This window comes from Bos indicus x Bos taurus, chromosome 26, assembly GCF_003369695.1.
Source record: "Bos indicus x Bos taurus breed Angus x Brahman F1 hybrid chromosome 26, Bos_hybrid_MaternalHap_v2.0, whole genome shotgun sequence".
Taxonomy (NCBI): Eukaryota; Metazoa; Chordata; class Mammalia; order Artiodactyla; family Bovidae; genus Bos; species Bos indicus x Bos taurus.
This window is the reverse complement of record NC_040101.1, coordinates 8,482,895-8,500,758: the sequence shown is the minus strand read 5'-3', so window position 1 is coordinate 8,500,758 and position 17,864 is coordinate 8,482,895. Positions and strand designations below refer to the sequence as shown.

General features: G+C 45.0%; 1 protein-coding gene across 2 annotated transcripts in view; it reads right to left on the bottom strand.

Annotated features, from left to right (window-relative positions):
- The window catches only part of CPXM2 (carboxypeptidase X, M14 family member 2), a 135,881-nt gene that overhangs the window by 11,021 nt on the left and 106,996 nt on the right, over nt 1–17,864 (bottom strand). For both annotated transcript variants that reach the window (XM_027528976.1, XM_027528975.1), the window contains 4 exons: nt 13,264–13,387; nt 11,545–11,741; nt 10,279–10,458; nt 3,063–3,360 (listed from right to left, as the gene is read on the bottom strand). In XM_027528976.1, coding sequence (XP_027384777.1) covers nt 3,063–3,360; nt 10,279–10,458; nt 11,545–11,741; nt 13,264–13,387 — 799 coding nt within the window. The remainder of the gene's footprint in view (nt 1–3,062; nt 3,361–10,278; nt 10,459–11,544; nt 11,742–13,263; nt 13,388–17,864) is intronic.

Here is a 17,864-nt window from a genome sequence, read left to right as displayed (position 1 = left end):
GAACCATTCACGTGTCAGCAGCCACGGACCTTTGATCACATTTGTGATAAAATATGGAAAGTGACAGCAGGGGGATAAGCAGGCTGGAACAATGTCAAGTTCATGGAAAATCCCTCACAGGGCCTGGTCTGGCTGAAAGAGGTTGGTCAAAATGCCAGGCCAGCTCATTCAGTGGAACCTGAGGTGTGGAATCACAGCCAGCGCAGGGAGGCCTGCGGACCGTGCACGCAGAGCAGCATGACAGGCAGGCCCTCCTGGGTCGCAGGACTGCTCCAAGCACACACACACACACACACTTCTCATTATCCCAACCTTCAGACCTTGTTAGTACTAAAATAAATAAATGTGCTATTTAAAACTCTGAGGTGGGCCTGCCATTTTGCAGTAAGTGCGTGCATGCATGTATGCATTTTAAGTCACTTTACTTGTGTCCAGTTCTTTGCGACCCTATGAACCGTAGCCTGCCTGCAGGCCTCCTCTGTCCATGGGGATTCTCCAGGCAAGAATACTGGAGTGGGTTGCCATGCCCTCCTCCAGGGGATCTTCTCAACCCAGGGATCGAACCCACGTCTCTGATGTCTCCTCCAATGGCAGGCGGGTTCTTTACCACTTGTACCACCTGGGATGCCCCTTTGCAATGAGTGTATCTTCAACAGCACTGGAAGTGCTTGAAGAATTGGCAAAATGATGAGAAACCAGAAGAACGGTGGAAAAGCCTGAGCCAAGCTATGGTTAACACCAAATTCCAGTCCTTTAGTGAATGTGGTGCAGCGGAGAATCCTGGGTAAGAAATGGCTTTGAAAGTGAAACGTGTGGGCAGAAGGTGTGGGGCGACCCAAATAGCACTTCCCAAGCCTCGGGTCCTGGCTGGGGACAGTGAGACCTCCTCGGTGTTCTCCCTGGGCCTGGCATCCTGCTCTTGACATGGCTTCAATACGGGAACACAGGGCAGCACATTCCTTAGAGCGCCGTGTGCCCAGAGCTGTCACGTCTGCCTTCCTCGTCGGGGAGAGGACGCAGGACGGCAGCTGACACAAAGAAGGGCTCAGATCTCTTTGGAACCAAAACACACACACGGCAAACGATGTGCCTTTTGAGCAGGACTGGACCCTGCTCCCAGTGGCCCACTCCCACTAGCTAAGACCTGTTGGTCACCGCTAATGAGCCAGCAAGACCCGAACACAAAGAAGGAGTGGAGGGGCGGGGGGAGGAAAGGAAATTAGAAATCGCATCTCATTAGTCTGCAAAGAAATGAATCTGCAGGCTTCATCACACTGCCTGCAGGAAGAATGATTAAAAAGGCTCGAGCCACCACATGGCTCTGCCACAAAAGTCCCCGGCATAATGGAAAATATAATGGATAGAAACAAATCAAATGCTGCCAGTGTGATTAGATAGCAACCGACTTCTCAGAACGATGCTATTGACCTGCTGCTGACAAATTCCACAGTGTCCGAACCTAATTTAGTCACAGTGGCCACAAAAACTAAGCAGATGCTTCTCATAAAGATTATTGCAGGTTTTTAGGACTAGAACTGAACAAACAAGCATGCTTTTTGCTATTAGGATATTTTTCTTGATAGACAGGGCTAGGGGTATTGATAGTCAATAATTAGGGTTTTGTTTTTTTTTTTTTTTACTTTGAACAGAGCAAAGCCATGATGGAGAAAAAATAAAACAACTCTGCTTGGTTTGTAACCAAGACAAAAATGGCAAGCTTTCTGCATGTTTTATTTTTTCTTAATGGCCAAGGGAACAAATATGCCTACTCTTTTAAAAAAATTTTCCCCCAGAGTGGAAACATACCTGAAAAGTTTGTGAAGGCTGAATCTCTAGCAAAGGAAAAATAATATTAAAGTGAATCAGTAGAGTAAAACAGAGAACAGGGATATGCTCATAAAAGAGGCTTCATGGTGAGCACTTTCCTAGAAGAGGGGGGAGAGGAGGAATGGGAATTTATAACACAGTGCTGCTAACAAGCAAGACAAAGAACACACATCCACCATCTCTGTCATCCTCACAACAGTCCCAGGGTGCCCATCATCATTGTCCTTATCGTCGCCATTAACATCAAGCCCATTTTACAAATGGAAAATACGGGGGTTCAGAGAGGTAAAGTAACTTGTCCAGAGTCACACAGCATTTACGTGATGAACTAGGTCCATCTGACATGGAGTAGTTTGACCAATCTTCACAAAGTCAAGAAAATAAGCAATGAACGTTACGTTTGGGGTCTTGCCATCCCAATGCAGAGACACCTTAGGGAATGTGATGTCTTCAACTCTCCTCACTTGAGAACTCCAGGCCAGGAGCAGCCCTGACCCAGGAAACAAAGGGCTGATCCTGAAACTTGGACCACGAGGTCCTCTGGCTGCTGCGAAAGAATCCCTGAAGTCTCTGCTGGGCTTCCTCTCTGTCTTCAGTGCATGCTGGGGACAGGACATCACATTCCCTGCATCTCAACAATGGGAATTTGACCAGACGCCCTGGTGGGATGGTGGGGCTTCCAGTGAACGAGCGATTTGAAAAAGTGTTGAACATGGGCTCACTGCTCCCCCCACCGCCTCCCTTCCAAGGGCTGGCAGCACGGGGTGTCTCCCACTGCGGGGATGGCTCTGGGTACAGCGCCCTGGCTGCAAAGCACCAGTGTGCTCTCTGCCCCTTCGCTGGGTTTGCTTTTCTGGCCAATAATTCCCCTAAGACTATGCTTACCAACTCTGATCCTGTAACATCCAAACAGCTCGGCGGCTAAGAGTAGACCACAGCATCAGACAGATCCCAGTTCTGCTCCTTGGGGGTTTGAACAGATCCCTTTCCCATCTCAAAGCCCCGGTTACCTCTTTTATAACAAGGGGAGTAAGCCACATCCGCTTGAAGACTATTGTGAAGGTGAAAGAAGAGTCTAGGCAGAGTGCTCGAACCTTATACATGGTTAATTACGGTAGTTATTCTGCTGAGAACAAGGATAGATGGAGAGCTGGACCGGAGGGTCCCCCCCAACCTCCATCCAGCAGTCCATTGTCACTGGCCCCACGATGACAATAGGGCCATCAGAGACTTACTTCCAGCCACAGTGTGCCAGGAAGCCCCATTGACGGTCCCATCCTCCTTCTGGAAGTCTTCCGTGTGGCACACCCTCCTCCTGGCGTCCGTCATGAGGCGGTGAGTGGAGGCGTAGGAGTAGGCCAGCCAGCGGAAGACATGGTCATCGGGCGTGGGGGTATGCTCCTGGGTCTTCCACAGGGACCTCACCATGTCGTAGGGGTAGGCCACCACCAGCTCGCCCCCCTGCAGGTTGCCACCCAACACGAAGGGGATTTTTTCCATCCAGGCTATGACTGCCCTGGTCTCTACTGCCACCTGTGAACATGCCCAATTTTAGCACATTTGAGAAATAAAAGCATAAGGAAACTGACTTCTCTCCTGAGCTTTCCAAAGAGGGACATAGTTGAAAAAGCAGTCATTTTACGGCATCATCAGAGCAAAATTTAGAATCTCAAAATTTGTCTAGGGAAAACTGGCCACTGTGGAAGTAATGGATAAAAAGAAAAATCCAGAAAAATTTCTTACTGGAGGAATACTCCAGTTAGTATGCAAAGAGGGAATGACAGAATTAAAGGATCAACACTTGGCAACTTCACTGAATTCATGGGTCAGTCAATGAATTAATGTTCATCAGTGACTCGATGGACATGAATTTGAGTAAGCTCCAGGAGTTGCTGATGGACAGGGAAGCCTGGTGTGCTGCAGTCCATGGGGTCGCAAAGAGTCGGATACAACTGAGTGACTGAACTGAACAGTAACAAACAGCATAGAGAGAGAGAAGCAAACACAATTATCTCCGGGATGAAAGAACACACACCTAAAAATCCATCCACCCTGTGTGTGAAGAAGCCTCTAGTGCAGGGGTCAGCAGACTTTTTCTATTAAGGGCCAGATAGGAAATAGTTTAGGCTTTGAGGGCGCTGAAGTCCTTGTTGCAACTACTCGAGTCTGCCAGTAGCAAATATCCAAGTCTACCCTGGAGCAGTGAGGTCCCCTGGACAACACCCAGATGATGAGCATGGCTGCTTTCCGGTAAAACACCATACAGGAACAGGCCTGGGCGGGGCGTTACCAACCCCTCCCGAGTCTACATGGCCGGGCGGTCTGAATCTCACCGCTAATTTATAAGAAACACAGAGAACTATGTCACATTACATCACGAGAATACAGTTAGCAGCACCCAGACAGGAGAAAATGCTGGACGAGAATCTAGTTGCTTATATTACAGCTGTTACAAGATAAACAACAACAGAATTGCAAGAAAAAAGGGAGAAAGTGATACAGGAGAAAAGTACAGTTTAAAGAAGGGTTGAAAGGCTTATAAACTAATCAAAATGAATGGGTTTTCATTAGAGCCCACTTAAAACAGACTGTAAGAGAGAGAGATGGGAAATGATTATAGGAGAAATGCAAACACTGATTGGATATTTTATATTAAGAGATAGCTTATTTTGATATAATAGTAATTTATGGCTTTAAAAGAGAGATCTTTTAAGGATACTTAATGAAATATTTACAGATGAAATGACATGATGTCTAGAATTTTCTTCAATAGTCTTGGAGAGGAGGAGAAAGTGACTGAATATGTAGATGAAATGTGAATTTATAAATGTTGACGTTGACATGGGTACATGGATGGGATTCTCTACAGCTCCCTCTCTAATTTTGTATGCTGAACTTTTTATGATTAAAAAGTTAAGAGAAAAAAAGGAAGGAAAGAGGGTTAATGGCATGGAGGGAAGGAAAGAAGGAGAGAAGAAAGCCAGGAAATAGAAGCTAAAACTGGAAAGCTTGATATGATCAAATACTGATCAATGAATCAAATATTTGTCATAAGTTACTGATATCTCTGAAGATAATTTCAGTAGAAAAAAAACCCTAATAATGGAAAAGAAGTAAACATTAGAAATGGTCTAACTTTGCTGTATAGCAAATTGATTAAGGAATGAAAGTAACCTGAAGGACTCATTAAGCTTTGCTTTTCTTCCTAAACACATCAGGGCCTTGGTTGGATGAAGCATAGAATTCAGCTCACAATGCAGGATCATTGTGGATCCATGCTTCATCCTCTTCTTTCATGTTTTGATATAATAAACACCTGTGAACCTACCATCCATCCCAATGGTCAGCTTTTATTGATCATTTCTACACACATCTGTGATTCCCTCTGTCCCATCCTCCTGCTTCTCACTCAGAGGTAACTACTACACCCTAAACAATGATTCTGAGTCTCTTTTGTTTAACTCCATACATGTATGCATAAGGGTTCAATCCCTGGGTCAGGGAAGATTCCCTGGAGGAGAAATGGCAACCCATTCCAGTATTCTTGCCTGGAAAATCTCATGGACAGAGGAGCCTGGTGGGCTATAGTCCATGGGGTCGCCAAGAGCTGGACATGACTGAGCGACTGAGCAAGCACGCACATATGCCTAAGTATGTATTACTTGGCTTTATTTTCTTTTGATCTAAAAAAAGGGTGGGTAACATACTATTGTCTTCTGTAAATTTCTCCTCTTAACTTATGTTTGTAAGACTAATCTGTGTTGTATAAAGCTAAATTGTTCAGTCTTTCCACTTCAATATGAAGATTTCATCGTTTATCTGTTCTTGTTATGATGGACATGTAGAAAATTTTCCATTTTTGCTACAGTGAACAGCACTGCTTTTTAACTTGTGCTGTCTTCTGATGGGCTGTGCTAAGATGTGCTTAATCGCTCAGTCAAGTCCAACTCTTTGTGACCCACGGACTGCTCTGTCCATGGGGATTCTCCAGGCAAGAATAATGGAGTGGGTTGCCATGCCTTCCTCCAAGGGATCTTCCCAACCCAAGGATCGAATCTAGATCTCCTATACCTGTGGTGAAACTTATCTTGCCTAAATCGCCAGAAGTATAGCTGCAGTCATAGATATATACATATTTCACTTTATAAAATAATCAAGTTATTTTCCAAAGTTACTGTGCTAATTTCAGCTCTCACAATGAGTAAGAGATCCACTGTCCCACATCCTCCCCAATGCTTGGCTACTGTTAATCTTCCCAACCAATGGATGTCAAATGTTCTCTATCTGCATTTCCTTAGCACTAGTAATACCGAACATCTTTCCTTGTTTTCTGACCATATGTTTCCTCCTCCATGAATTGCCTCTGTGTATCTTTTACCCATTTTTCTGTTGTTTCTATTTTTCTCATTTGTTTTTCTTTATTCTTTTAAAAATTCTAGTTCTTTTCCAATTAAATAATTTTCAAATAACACTTCAGTTTTTAACCTGCTCTTATGATAGTTTTGAAAGTCTTCTGATGAATGGGCTTTCTTATTTTGATGTAGTTGAAATTAACAATCTTTTATAATAAATGCCATTTAAAACTGTTCTCCTCACCCTGAGGAATCATTGCAAATGTTAAATTTTATCAAATGCTTCTTTCTGCAGACAAATTATTGGTTTTTTCTATCATGTCATTGATTTCTGCTCTTTTTAATCAAAATCTTTCTACATTTTGGGGGCTTCTTCTGTTATCCTTTTGCTTACTTCTTACATTAGTTGATGTTCAATCTTTCTTCTTTTGACATGTAATCATTCAAAGGTATAAATTCCTGAAAGCATTTTTTGCTGTACTCCACCAATTTTGAAGCTCCAATACTTTGGCCACCTGATGTGAACAGCTGACTCAATGGAAAAGACCCTGATTCTGGGAAAGATTGAAGGCTAAAGGAGAAGAAGGCAGCAGAGGATGAGATGGTTGGATGGCATCACCGACTCAATGGATATGAGTTTCAGCAAATTCCAGGAGATGGTGAAGGACAGGGAAGCCTGGCATGCTGCTGTCCACGGGGTTGCAAAGAGTCGGACATGACTGAGAGAAGGAACAACAGCCACCAATTTTTATATTTAGTGTTCTCATTATCATTAATTTCTACTTATTTTAGTTGCCAGTGTGAAGTTTTCTTTGACCCACTACTTAGAAGTTTCTTTTTTTTCAATTTTCTAACTACTTAGAGTTCTTTTCATACTGCCTGCTCGTTTTATTGTATGGTGGTGAAAGAATCATGGTCTGCCTGTCTCTCATTTTCTGAACTTTGCTGAGGTTTCCTTTATAGCCCAGAGTGCCATTAATTTTTGAAATTGCTCCAGGGAGTACTCAGAGCAATAAATACTCCTACTTCTTGTAGAATTCTTACAGTTTCCTATGTTAAGGCTGTTAGTTGCTATTCAAATCTCTATCTTTGCTGATTTCTTATCTATCTCAGGGGGTTTCCTTGGTGGCTCAGACAGTAAGGAATCCACCTGCAGGAGCCCTGGGTTTGTTCCCTGGCTTGGGAAGATTCTCTCCTAGAAGGGAATGGCTACCCACTCCTGTATCTTTGCCTGGAGAATCCCATGGACAGAGGATTCTGGTGGGCTAGAGTCCATGGGGTCACAAAGAATCAGACATGACTGAAGGGACAGCACTTTCATCATCATCACTTTATCTATCTCACCTGTCCGTAACTGAGAAAGGAATTGGTGATGGCAGGGTTGTGTAATTCTCCCTGTGTTTCGAAAGAACAGGCTCAAAAACTAAATTCTGATCTTAATGCAAAGACTGAAATTCATGGACTTCCCATCACTGTGCTAAAATAATTCTCTCTTAGCACCTCAAGGCTAAGAAAGCTGGCAACCATGTTCCAATTTTGGTCCAAGGGTTCCCAAATTATAACATCCCTTGAATCCTCAGCTTTGCCAGATGTCACTAGTACGTTAGCTTGAAAAAGAAGAATTCTAGGATGGAATTAGGACTTGAGAAAGGATTTGGAAGACCCAGAGGGTCCAAGCCCTTTATCCCCCATAAGCCGTCCTTGGGCATCCTAAGTACTGTCTGTCCCCATCATTTGCTTCTTGAGAGACCGGATGACACCATCTGGGGCAACACTAAATGAGGCAACCAGGCTGGCCCTCCTCCAGGAAGTGGTACCCACGTGTGACGTGAGCTGGAGCTCTGAGAAAGAAGAAGAGCTGCCCTCTATCTATCCATCCTTTCTCCCTTGATTCCTCAAGAAGAGAAGCCAATTAATGATTCTTTTTGAGACTGCAAATATGCTTGCCTAAAATGTAGCATTCACCAGCCTTCCCTCTGGTGCACCGATATCATGTTTTGACTAAATTTTGGCCAATAAGATTTAAACAAAAGTATTATGTAGGAATTCTAGGAATGCCTCTTAAAGTGCATTGACTTATCTGAGAGGAGGAATTTTTTTTTTAGCCTTTTCTCTCCTCTTCCTCCAAAGGCATGACAAGTTGCCATCTTGGATTATGATGACCCCGAGAATAGAAGTCCACCTGCTAACATGCGGAAGCAGAAAGACGACCTCTGGTTTCCTGATGATCACAGGGCTCCTATCTGTCAGGCCCTAAACCATCTGCCTCCAGGGCTCTTTATGTGAAAAGAGAAAAAAAAGTCTACCTCGCTGTTACTGTTGTTCAGTCGCTGTGTCATGTCTAACTTGCTGTGACTCCAGGGACTGTAAGATGCCCACCTTCCCTGGCCTTCACTATCTCCCAGAGTTCATTCAAATTCATGTCCATTGAGTCAGTGATGCCATCCAACTATCTCATCCTCTATCGTCCCCTTCTCTTCCTGCCCTCAATCTTTACCAGCATCAGGGGCTTTTCCAACATGTCGGCTCTCTGCATCAGGTGGCCAAAGTATTGGAGATTCAGCTTCAGCATTAATCCTTCCAATAAATATTTAGGGTCAATTTCCTATAGGATTGACTGGTTTGATCTCCTTGCTGTCCAAGCGACTCTCAAGAGTCTTCTCCAGCGCCACAGTTTGAAAGCATCAATTCTTCGGCACTCAGCTTTCTTTATGGTCCAATTCTCACATCTGTACATGAATACTGGAAAAGCAATAGCTTTGACTATATGGACCTCTGTCGGCAAAATGATGTCTCTGCTTTTTAATATGCTGTCTAGGTTTGTCATAGCTTTTCTTCCAAGGAGCAAGAGTCTTTTAATTTCATGGCTGCGGTCACAATCAGCAATGATTTTGGAGTCCAAGAAAATAAAGTCTGTCACTGTTTTCACTTTTTCCCCACCTAATTGCCATGAAATGATAGGACTGAATGCCATGATCTTCATTTCAGTTCACTTCAGTCGCTCAGTCGTGTCCAACTCTTTGCAACCATGGACTGCAGCATGCCAGGCCTCCCTGTCTATCCCCAACTCTCGGAGTTTACTCAAACTCTTGTCCATTGAGTCGGTGATGCCATCCAACCATCTCATCCTCTGTCGTCCCCTTCTCCTCCCACCTTCAATCCTTCCCAGCAACAGGGTCTTTTCCAATGAGTCAGTTCTTCGCATCAGGTGGCCAAAGTATTGGGGTTTCAGCTTCAGGATCAGTCCTTCCAATGAATATTCAGGACTGATTTCCTTTAGGATGGACTGGCCATGATCTTAGTGCTTTGATTTTGAGTTTTAAGCCAGCTTTTTCACTTTCCTCTTTCAGCTTCATCAAGAGGCTGTTTAGTTCCTCTTCATTTTCTGTTGTTAGAGTGGTATAGTCTGTGTATCTGAGGTTGTTGATATTTCTACCTCTTTAAGCCACTTTCTCTGTTGGTATAGCCAAACCTAACACTCACGTATACAGCAATCAATGCAGACCTTTTTAAAGAGCATATAGGGCCAGAGACTAAGGGTATAAGAGAATTTACAGTGAGCAGAAGAGACAATAAGAGGCATGGGAAATTTTGTGAAGATTATTTATTTTACAAGATACTTTTTGCTAAGACCTAAGAAATGTGGGGGAAATATTTCCCATCCAATTGCATTTTTCTTTCCAAAGAAGCACTATGAGTAATAAATCCACAGGGACTCATGAAATAAAAATAAGATATCTCAAGCAATCAGTGAGGTCTAAGGACAATGTCACTGAAATTTCACAGCACTGCCAAACGTAAGGGTAATAATGACATTAATGAATATGCACAATTCAGGTGAAGGTTTGTTTTTTTTTTTTTTTTTTTTTTTGGAAGTACTGCAAAGAAATCTAATTAAATGATTTCTCTTCTGGGAAGAATCTGCTCACATTTCAATTTAATAGGTAGTTATTATCTAGCACACTTCCCTAGTTTTGGAGAAGACCTGAAAGGGAATAAATGATTTCGTCTTGCTCTTAAATGTTACATCCTCTGCCAGCGGCAGTGGGTGTTTGCTTTGGCCTCCTCTGCTCTACAGATTATGGGTATTTTTACTCACCGTGGCATTTTCAGACAGAAACCACTCGGGGATGGCGATATAGTGATTGGGCACTTTCCTTGGGATGTTCTGTCGGTCCTCCGCCTCCCAGAGCAGCGTGTTTAAGTCAGGAAAGTTGTTGTTGATGTCAATCCCGTCATGGGTCCAACGGCCCAGGGACCAGCCTCCCAGCTCGGAACCCTGGGAGACAATTCAGAATGTGAGGGACCCACAGACCTCTGGACCCCCCTGTCTCTCACACACAAGACCGCTCCATGTCGGCCTCCATCTGGGGTGTGCCTCGAAGCCTCCAAACACCCTCTGACACAAAGATGACATCCAAGGGAGACTATTTGGCTAATAATCTGTTACTGTTTGGTGGGTGATGGATAATGTAGTCATTATTGTTATTATTCCCACTCTATGTAGTCATTATCATTCCCACTCCCAAGAGGGAATGTACAGAGTCATCCTGCCACAGAGCAGTCCTCAGAAAAGGGTTAGTTCTCTCCTGACTCGTCTGCCTTCACCTCTTCTACACTGGTTGAATGAAACTCCAAGCGGTAATAAGTCTAAGACTCTCACTGCAAAAATCAAGAGTTGCCATATTAATATGTTCAGCTGCAATTCTGGCTCACGATTTAGCAACACAAATCTCTAACCAACTATTTGCACCAATAAACAAAAGCAAAAATCTGTAAATCTGCATTTGATGGGCACCATTGTTTGAAGTATAGTTTGCCATTTTATTCCCAGATGGTGTGATATATAATTATGAATATACAATACAACATTATACTAACTGTAATCTCTACATAATTCTATATATATATATTCCATATATAACTATAACCTATAAATTCTATATTATAACCAGAACATAAAACATAAACCATGTATCAGGATAATAAAAACAGCTGTCCTCAGAAAACTGATGAGAGGATTTATAGGTAATCATCAAGGTTAGAATATGCTTTAAGTGTTCAATTAATGTTAGGTGTAATTATTATTCTGTCTTATTGGCCCCATTGTATATATAACAATATTGTTTTTCGCATCCTTTTCTTCAATCTGTTAGTGTGTCCACTTCTCAGGGTCCCCATAATTCTCAATTAGTGCAATGCCTCTTTCATAAACCTTCCGGGTTCCCCCCGACTCAGCAGAAAGACACTGAAAAAGAAAGCTGGTGATGCGGAATTCAGGTCAACTCCTGGCTCAGTGCATCGTGCGTGTGTGGGCAGGGAGCGGGGGCGGCTGCGGTGCTGGGGGAGGGAAGCCATCCATTACCCCCTCGTAGGCCTTCTCGTAGCCGTCGGGGTTCAGGGAGGGGAGTATGTGGATCCGGGTCTCCTCCACCAGGCGGATGATGCGCAAGTTCCCCGCCAAGTACTCCTGGCACAGAAACTGCATCAGCAAAAGCGTCAGCTCCCGGCCCAGCACCTCGTTGCCATGGGCCCCGGCGATGTAGTGGAACTCGGGCTCACCTTTACTCAAAGATGGGAAAAAACAGACGATCGTATCGGATGCTTACAACAAAACAGTCCTCAGCACATTGTATTAGGAAAGAAATCTCTGAATAACAGCAACGTACAATTTTATCTCTTCTTGCACATCAACTGAAGCTATATCAGTACAATTTTTATTAGCTCCCAGATAGGCATATGAGAAAATGTGTAAAAAAAACCTTAGACGGTAACAGCCACAAAGCAACTTATTTGGCAAGAATAGATAAAATAACACAGGGTTTAGGGTTTAAAGGTTACAAATTAAACACAAATCGTAGCAATTATTTGGGGAGCTAATTCTTTTTCTTAAAAGGACTTTGTATTTAGTTTTATAAAGATGCGGAGATAAATAAATGCAAGCAGAAAACAGTGTCATGGGAAGTCAGCAATGACTCAGTTTTGTGAGGGAGCTGTCTTTGCCCTTGTTCTTTTCAAAGCTCAGCTTTTCACTTGGATTTATCAGTGCTGGGCATGAGCTGACAGCACTTCTGCCTCCCTCACTGGCCAAGCTACTGCTTTTGAGGAAATGTGACTTTACCCACAGATAAAGCCCTCACACTTTAAAAGACATTCCTGAGAGAAACTCCTAGAATACTGGTGAACATTCAAGTCAAGAGAATCAGACAAATCTCTACATTTAAATTCCAGTGGATCTCCAACGGGCTCACAATTTTAGCAAAAAGAAAAATCTTTCACCCATCCCCACCCTGACCCTGCATCCCCTAACCTGTAGGAGAACACAGGTTTGGGAGTGATTAAATGAGAAGTGGCTAACAACAGGAAATGCTTGAAAATAGGATGGAAATTTAAAAGAAGATTAAGGGAATCACCTCTAATTCCAACCCCTAATGACCAGAGAGTCCAGAATTTTCTCCAGAGAAAGCAGTCTGTCTTAAGCATCTCAGCCATTTTCCTTTTTGGTTAGTGTGACTGGTCTCAGAGAAGAACAGAATTAAGTGTGGTCCATTTGGAGAAAAGTAGGGTACTTCCAGCTTAAATAATCTGACAGCCTATATCATACAATGTGGGGTGAGAGTGTTAGTCACTCAGTCGCGTCCGACTCTTTGTGGCCCCATGGACTGTAACCTACCAGGTTCCTCTGTCCATGGAATTCTCTAGGCAAGAATACTGGAGTGGGTTGTCACTCCCTTCTCCAGAGAATTTTCCCAACCCAGGGATCTAACCCGGGTCTCCTGCATTGCAGGTAGATTCTTTATAGCCTAAGCCACGAGGTAAGCCCCAAGGTGAAAGTGTTAGTCACTCAGTCGTGTTTGACTCTTTGCGACCCCATGGACTGTAGCGTCCCAGGCTCCTCTGTCCATGGAACTCTCCAGGCAAGAGTACACTACACAGAACCAAAGTTGGCAGAACCTGTCTGCGAGAGTGGGTGCACAGCCAGCTCCTGCCCTGCTTCATGAATGTTCTCAGAGTGACCTCTGCCTCGCTCTTTAAGAAAGCACCAGACTCAAAGGGCCAGGGCACTGCAGACGGGCAGCCTCACCGACTTCGTGCTCCCCGGGGTGGTCGGAGATCTCCACGGCATACAGCTTCAGACCCTGGTGGCTCTTGCCGATGTTGTAAATCCTCGTGATGTTGGGGCACATTTCATTCACGACCTTCATCAACTGCAAAATCAGACGATTTATGGCTCTGAGCCATGATGGCTATGCGCCATAGTGGGCAGAGCTCTCAAGGAGACAGCCCCCTCCCACAGCCCCCTGCACACCCCCACCCTCCCATACACCATGCTCTCACCCTGTCTGGAAGGGTCCCCTTCTGCTCCCCCTGCCCTGTCTCCCAGCACCTCTGGCTTGCGCTTATCACCCTCCTGGGTGGTGGTATCACCTCCCTTGGTGGCTTTATTACCTAAAGACAGCCTGTTCTCTCTATGCTGGTGGTAGTGGTTTAGTCCCCAAGTCCTGTCCGACTCTGTTCAACCCCATGGACTGTAACCTGCCAGGCTCCTCTGTCCATGGGATTTCCCAGGCAAGGATACTGGAGTGGGCAGCCATAGCCCTGCCTAAAGTGGTGAAGTGAACTCGCTCAGTCGTGTCCAACTCTTCGAGACCCCATGAACTGTAGCCCACCAGGCTCCTCCATCCATCGGATGTTCTAGGCAAGAGTACTGGAATGGGTTGCCATTTCCTTCTCCAGGGGATCTTCCTGACCCAGGGATCAAACCTGGGTCTCCCACATTGTGGGCAGATGCTTTACTGTCTGAGCCACCAGGGAATCCCTTGCCTAAATAAGTATTTATTACTGAACATCATGTTGTCTTATACTTTAATGAGCATTTATGACATCAGGCTGCTCTGCCCTCCTGGTGCCCACAGCACGCAGCAGATGGAGTTGGACCATCGCCACTTCACTGGTGCCAAGTAAGGGGCATGAGGTAATGGGAGCCATGCTGTGAGAGGGTGGGGGACACAGGCTTCCACAGAAAAGTCAAATACATACATGCCGTTTCCTGAATTTTGCTTTAATAGTTGAGCTTGTCAGACAAGCTTCCAGAGGAGGGGATAAGGGTCTGCTAATGACAGGGGTGAAGGACAGAGACACATCCACCAGAGGTTGCCACACCTCCATCTCTGAGCAGGAACCTGTGGGTAAGCTGGTAAGTTGCTTTGGCTCTCTCTGTGTGAAACCCCTGTGCCATCCCCAAGGGAAAGAAGCTCTGATTCAAAGGACATTCCTGCCAGGCACCAGACCAGCCACACTTCCCCACGGTGGCATCAGGAGAGTACATGAGTTTTACAGACCAAGAGGGAAGCTTGGGTTCCATGCAAGCAGTGAGCGAGGGCATTCCAGCCTGGGCGTGTGCCCACCAGGGAGAGCTCCATCCTTGTTCAAGCTGAGCAGGAGCTGTGCTAGCGGTGATAGAGCAAGGGCGTGGCTCACAGAGGGGCAGCGTGGGCCTGGACGTGCTCGATGCACCTTTCAAATCATTCCTATCAGCCAAACGATCTATAAAATGTCCTGGTAAATTGTACATAGACAGATCTGCTGCAAACATTATAGTAGGTTGAAAGCTACGAGAACTGGAAAAATGGTATCAGGTAGAACTTCTATCAGAGTGCAGTGACATCACACTGGTTTGCCTTTCTTGCATTCTGCAATTTCTTTGCATTTCTTGCCTTTCTGGCATTCTGCACTGATGCGTGGAGGGCAATCGCGGGGCACTGGGGGGCATCCCTAAAGGAGCGGAGGATTCATTGCTGTTGGAGCTTGGCTCTCATTACGCACCTACGAGGTGTTATAACTGCAGCCCTGGTCAGGCATTCAAGGTTTGATTTTTTCACCACTCCCGCAAGGGGGAAACATACTTTGATTTATGATAACTCACTTTGTGTTTTAATATCTAGGTGAGAGAAAGAGAAAGACGACTGTAAAGGACTCTTGTCCAACCATGGCAGAGATGGAAACCCACCACCCATGGAGAAACCACATGCAAGCAAGGCTGATCTAGCGTCACAACTCTCACTGTGAGGAATACACACCGCAGGGTTGAGCAGGAGCCATGGAGGAGTGGCACCAAGTTTTAATAAGAGACTCGGTATTGACGTCATTAGTCACAGCAAGTTCTATTTCTCTACTGAGTCTTATCATGACAAACACCAATGAAGTAGATAATTGAAGTAGGTAATCAAAGGGGCCTGAACCCATTCTACAGATATGGAGACTGAGGCTCAGAGAGACCACTGAGGGATTTGCCCGAGGTCACCCATCTAGAACCAGGTGGAGCCAGGGCTTTGGACTCATGGGTCCTTATCTGTCCAGGTTGTCATTGTTGTTGTTCGGTCACTCAGTCGTGTCCAGCTCTTCGTGACCCCTTGCACTGCAGCATGCCAGGCTTCCCTGTCCTCCACCATCTTCCGTAGCTTGCTCAGACTCATGTCCGTTGAAGTTGGTGATGCCATCCAACCATCTTGTCCTCTGTCATCCCCTTCTCCTCCTGCCTTCAATCTTTCCCAGAATCATCTTTTCCAGTGAGTTGGCTCTTCGCATCAGGCCAATACACTGCAGCTTCAGCTTCAGCATCAGTCCTTCAAATGAATTTGCAGGGTTGATTTCCTTTAGGATTGACTGGTTGGATCTCCTTGCAGTCCAAAGGTCTCTCAAGAGTCTTCTCCAACACCACAGTTCAAAAGCATCAGTTCTTTGGCACTCAGCCTTCTTCACGGTCCAACTCTCACATCCATACATGACTACCGGAAAAACTATAGCTTTGACCATACGGATTTTTGTTGGCAAAGTAATGTCTCTTCTTTTTAATACATTGTCTAGGTTTGCCATTGCTTTTCTTCCAAGAAGCAAGCATCTTTTAATTTCATGGCCGCAGTCACCATCCACAGTGATTCTGGAGCCCAAATAAATAGCCGGTCACTGTTTCCATTGTTTCCTCATCTATTTGTCATAAAGTGATGGGACCGGATGCCATGATCTTTTTGAATGTTGAGTTTAAGCCAGCTTTTTCATTCTCCTCTTTCACCTTCATCAAGAGGCTCTTCAGTTCCTCTTTGCTTTATGCCATAAGGGTGGTGTCATCTGCATATCTGAGGTTATTAATATTTCTCCCGGAAATCTTGATTCCAGTTTGTGCTTCATCCAGTCCAGCATTTCACATGATGTACTCTGCATATAAGTTAAATAAGCAGGGTGACAGTATACTCCTTTCCTGATTTGGAACCAGTCTGTTGTTCCATGTCCGGTTGTAACTGTTACTTCTTGACCTGCATACAGGTTTTTCAGGAGACAGGTAAGGTAGTCTGGTATTCCCATCTCTTTAAGAATGTTCCAGAGTTTATTGTGATCCACACAGTCAAAGTCTTTAGCATTGTCAATGAAGCAGAAGTAGGTGTTTTTCTGGAATTCTCTTGCTTTTTCTATGATACATCAGATGTTGGCACTTTGATCTCTGCTTCCTCTGTCTTTTCTAAATCCAGCTTGAACATCTGGAAGTTCTCGGTTCATGTACTGCTGAGGCCTAGCTTGGAAGATTTTGAGCATTACTTTGCCAGCACTCTGTCCATGAAGGAGTAAAGCAATCAAAATCAACCCTGCCACCTCCTTTGTCTGCTCTACATGGGACCGTTCTGGAGGATGGCCCGGCGCAAAGCACTATCTGACCAGGCCTCGCACACCTGTCCCTGCTGACCACAGTCATTCTCTGCTACCAGTGTGGGCCTCCCCAAACCCCGGTCAGCCGGTGGTCCCCTGTCCTGCGTTCAGATCAGTGACCGGTTCTTCAGACACAGAGCCACTCGGCTCATCCTTAACTAGGTGATCAGCACAGAGCCTGGCTGCCATTTAATGCCTACCCTCCTTCCCCTTTCAAAGAGCTGCCTGAGAACCGGGCCCCCTGTGCTGGAAATCTCTACCTTGACATTGAAAAAAAAAAAAAAGACAAATGGCATATTCCCTAGGATGAGCAGTCAGCCAGGGACACAGCATCTCAGGATGGGATGACTCTCGACCATGAGTCATCAGAGTCACCTCTTCATCCTCCACACACCACTGCAGTATTTTTATACCAGTCAGGTTTTCCTCTCGGTGTTTTGATATCACAAGTATCTTTTCTACAGACTGGAACAAGAATACGGGCATTTGGAGACTCCCTTTAGGAAGTTTTAGTGAAAGTCGCTCAGTCGTGTCCGACTCTGTGCAACCCCATGGACTGTAGCCCACCAGGCTCCTCTCTCCATGGGATTCTCCAGGCAAGAATACAGGAATGGGTTGTCATTTCCTTCTCTAGGGGATCTTCCGAACCCAGGGATCAAACTCAGCTCTCCTGCATTGTAGGCGGATTCGTCACCATCTGAGCCAACGTTTCTGGGGGCCACAGGCACCATCTAAGACTCAGCTGGTGATCCATCTTGCTTATTTCTGAAGAGAGTCAAAAAGGACATTCTGGAGTTTGAGTCTTACTGGTAAATGTTTGGGTCTTGAAGTTTAAAGTGAGAGGAAGAGACAGAATTTTCTTGATGGCCTTAAAAGCATGCATCCTCAACAAGGGTGACATCACCCCAAAGGAAGTGAAAATTGGTTCTCCCGGGGATAAAAATCTTAGCTCTTACAAGCTTTATGACCCTCCAAAGTGCAACC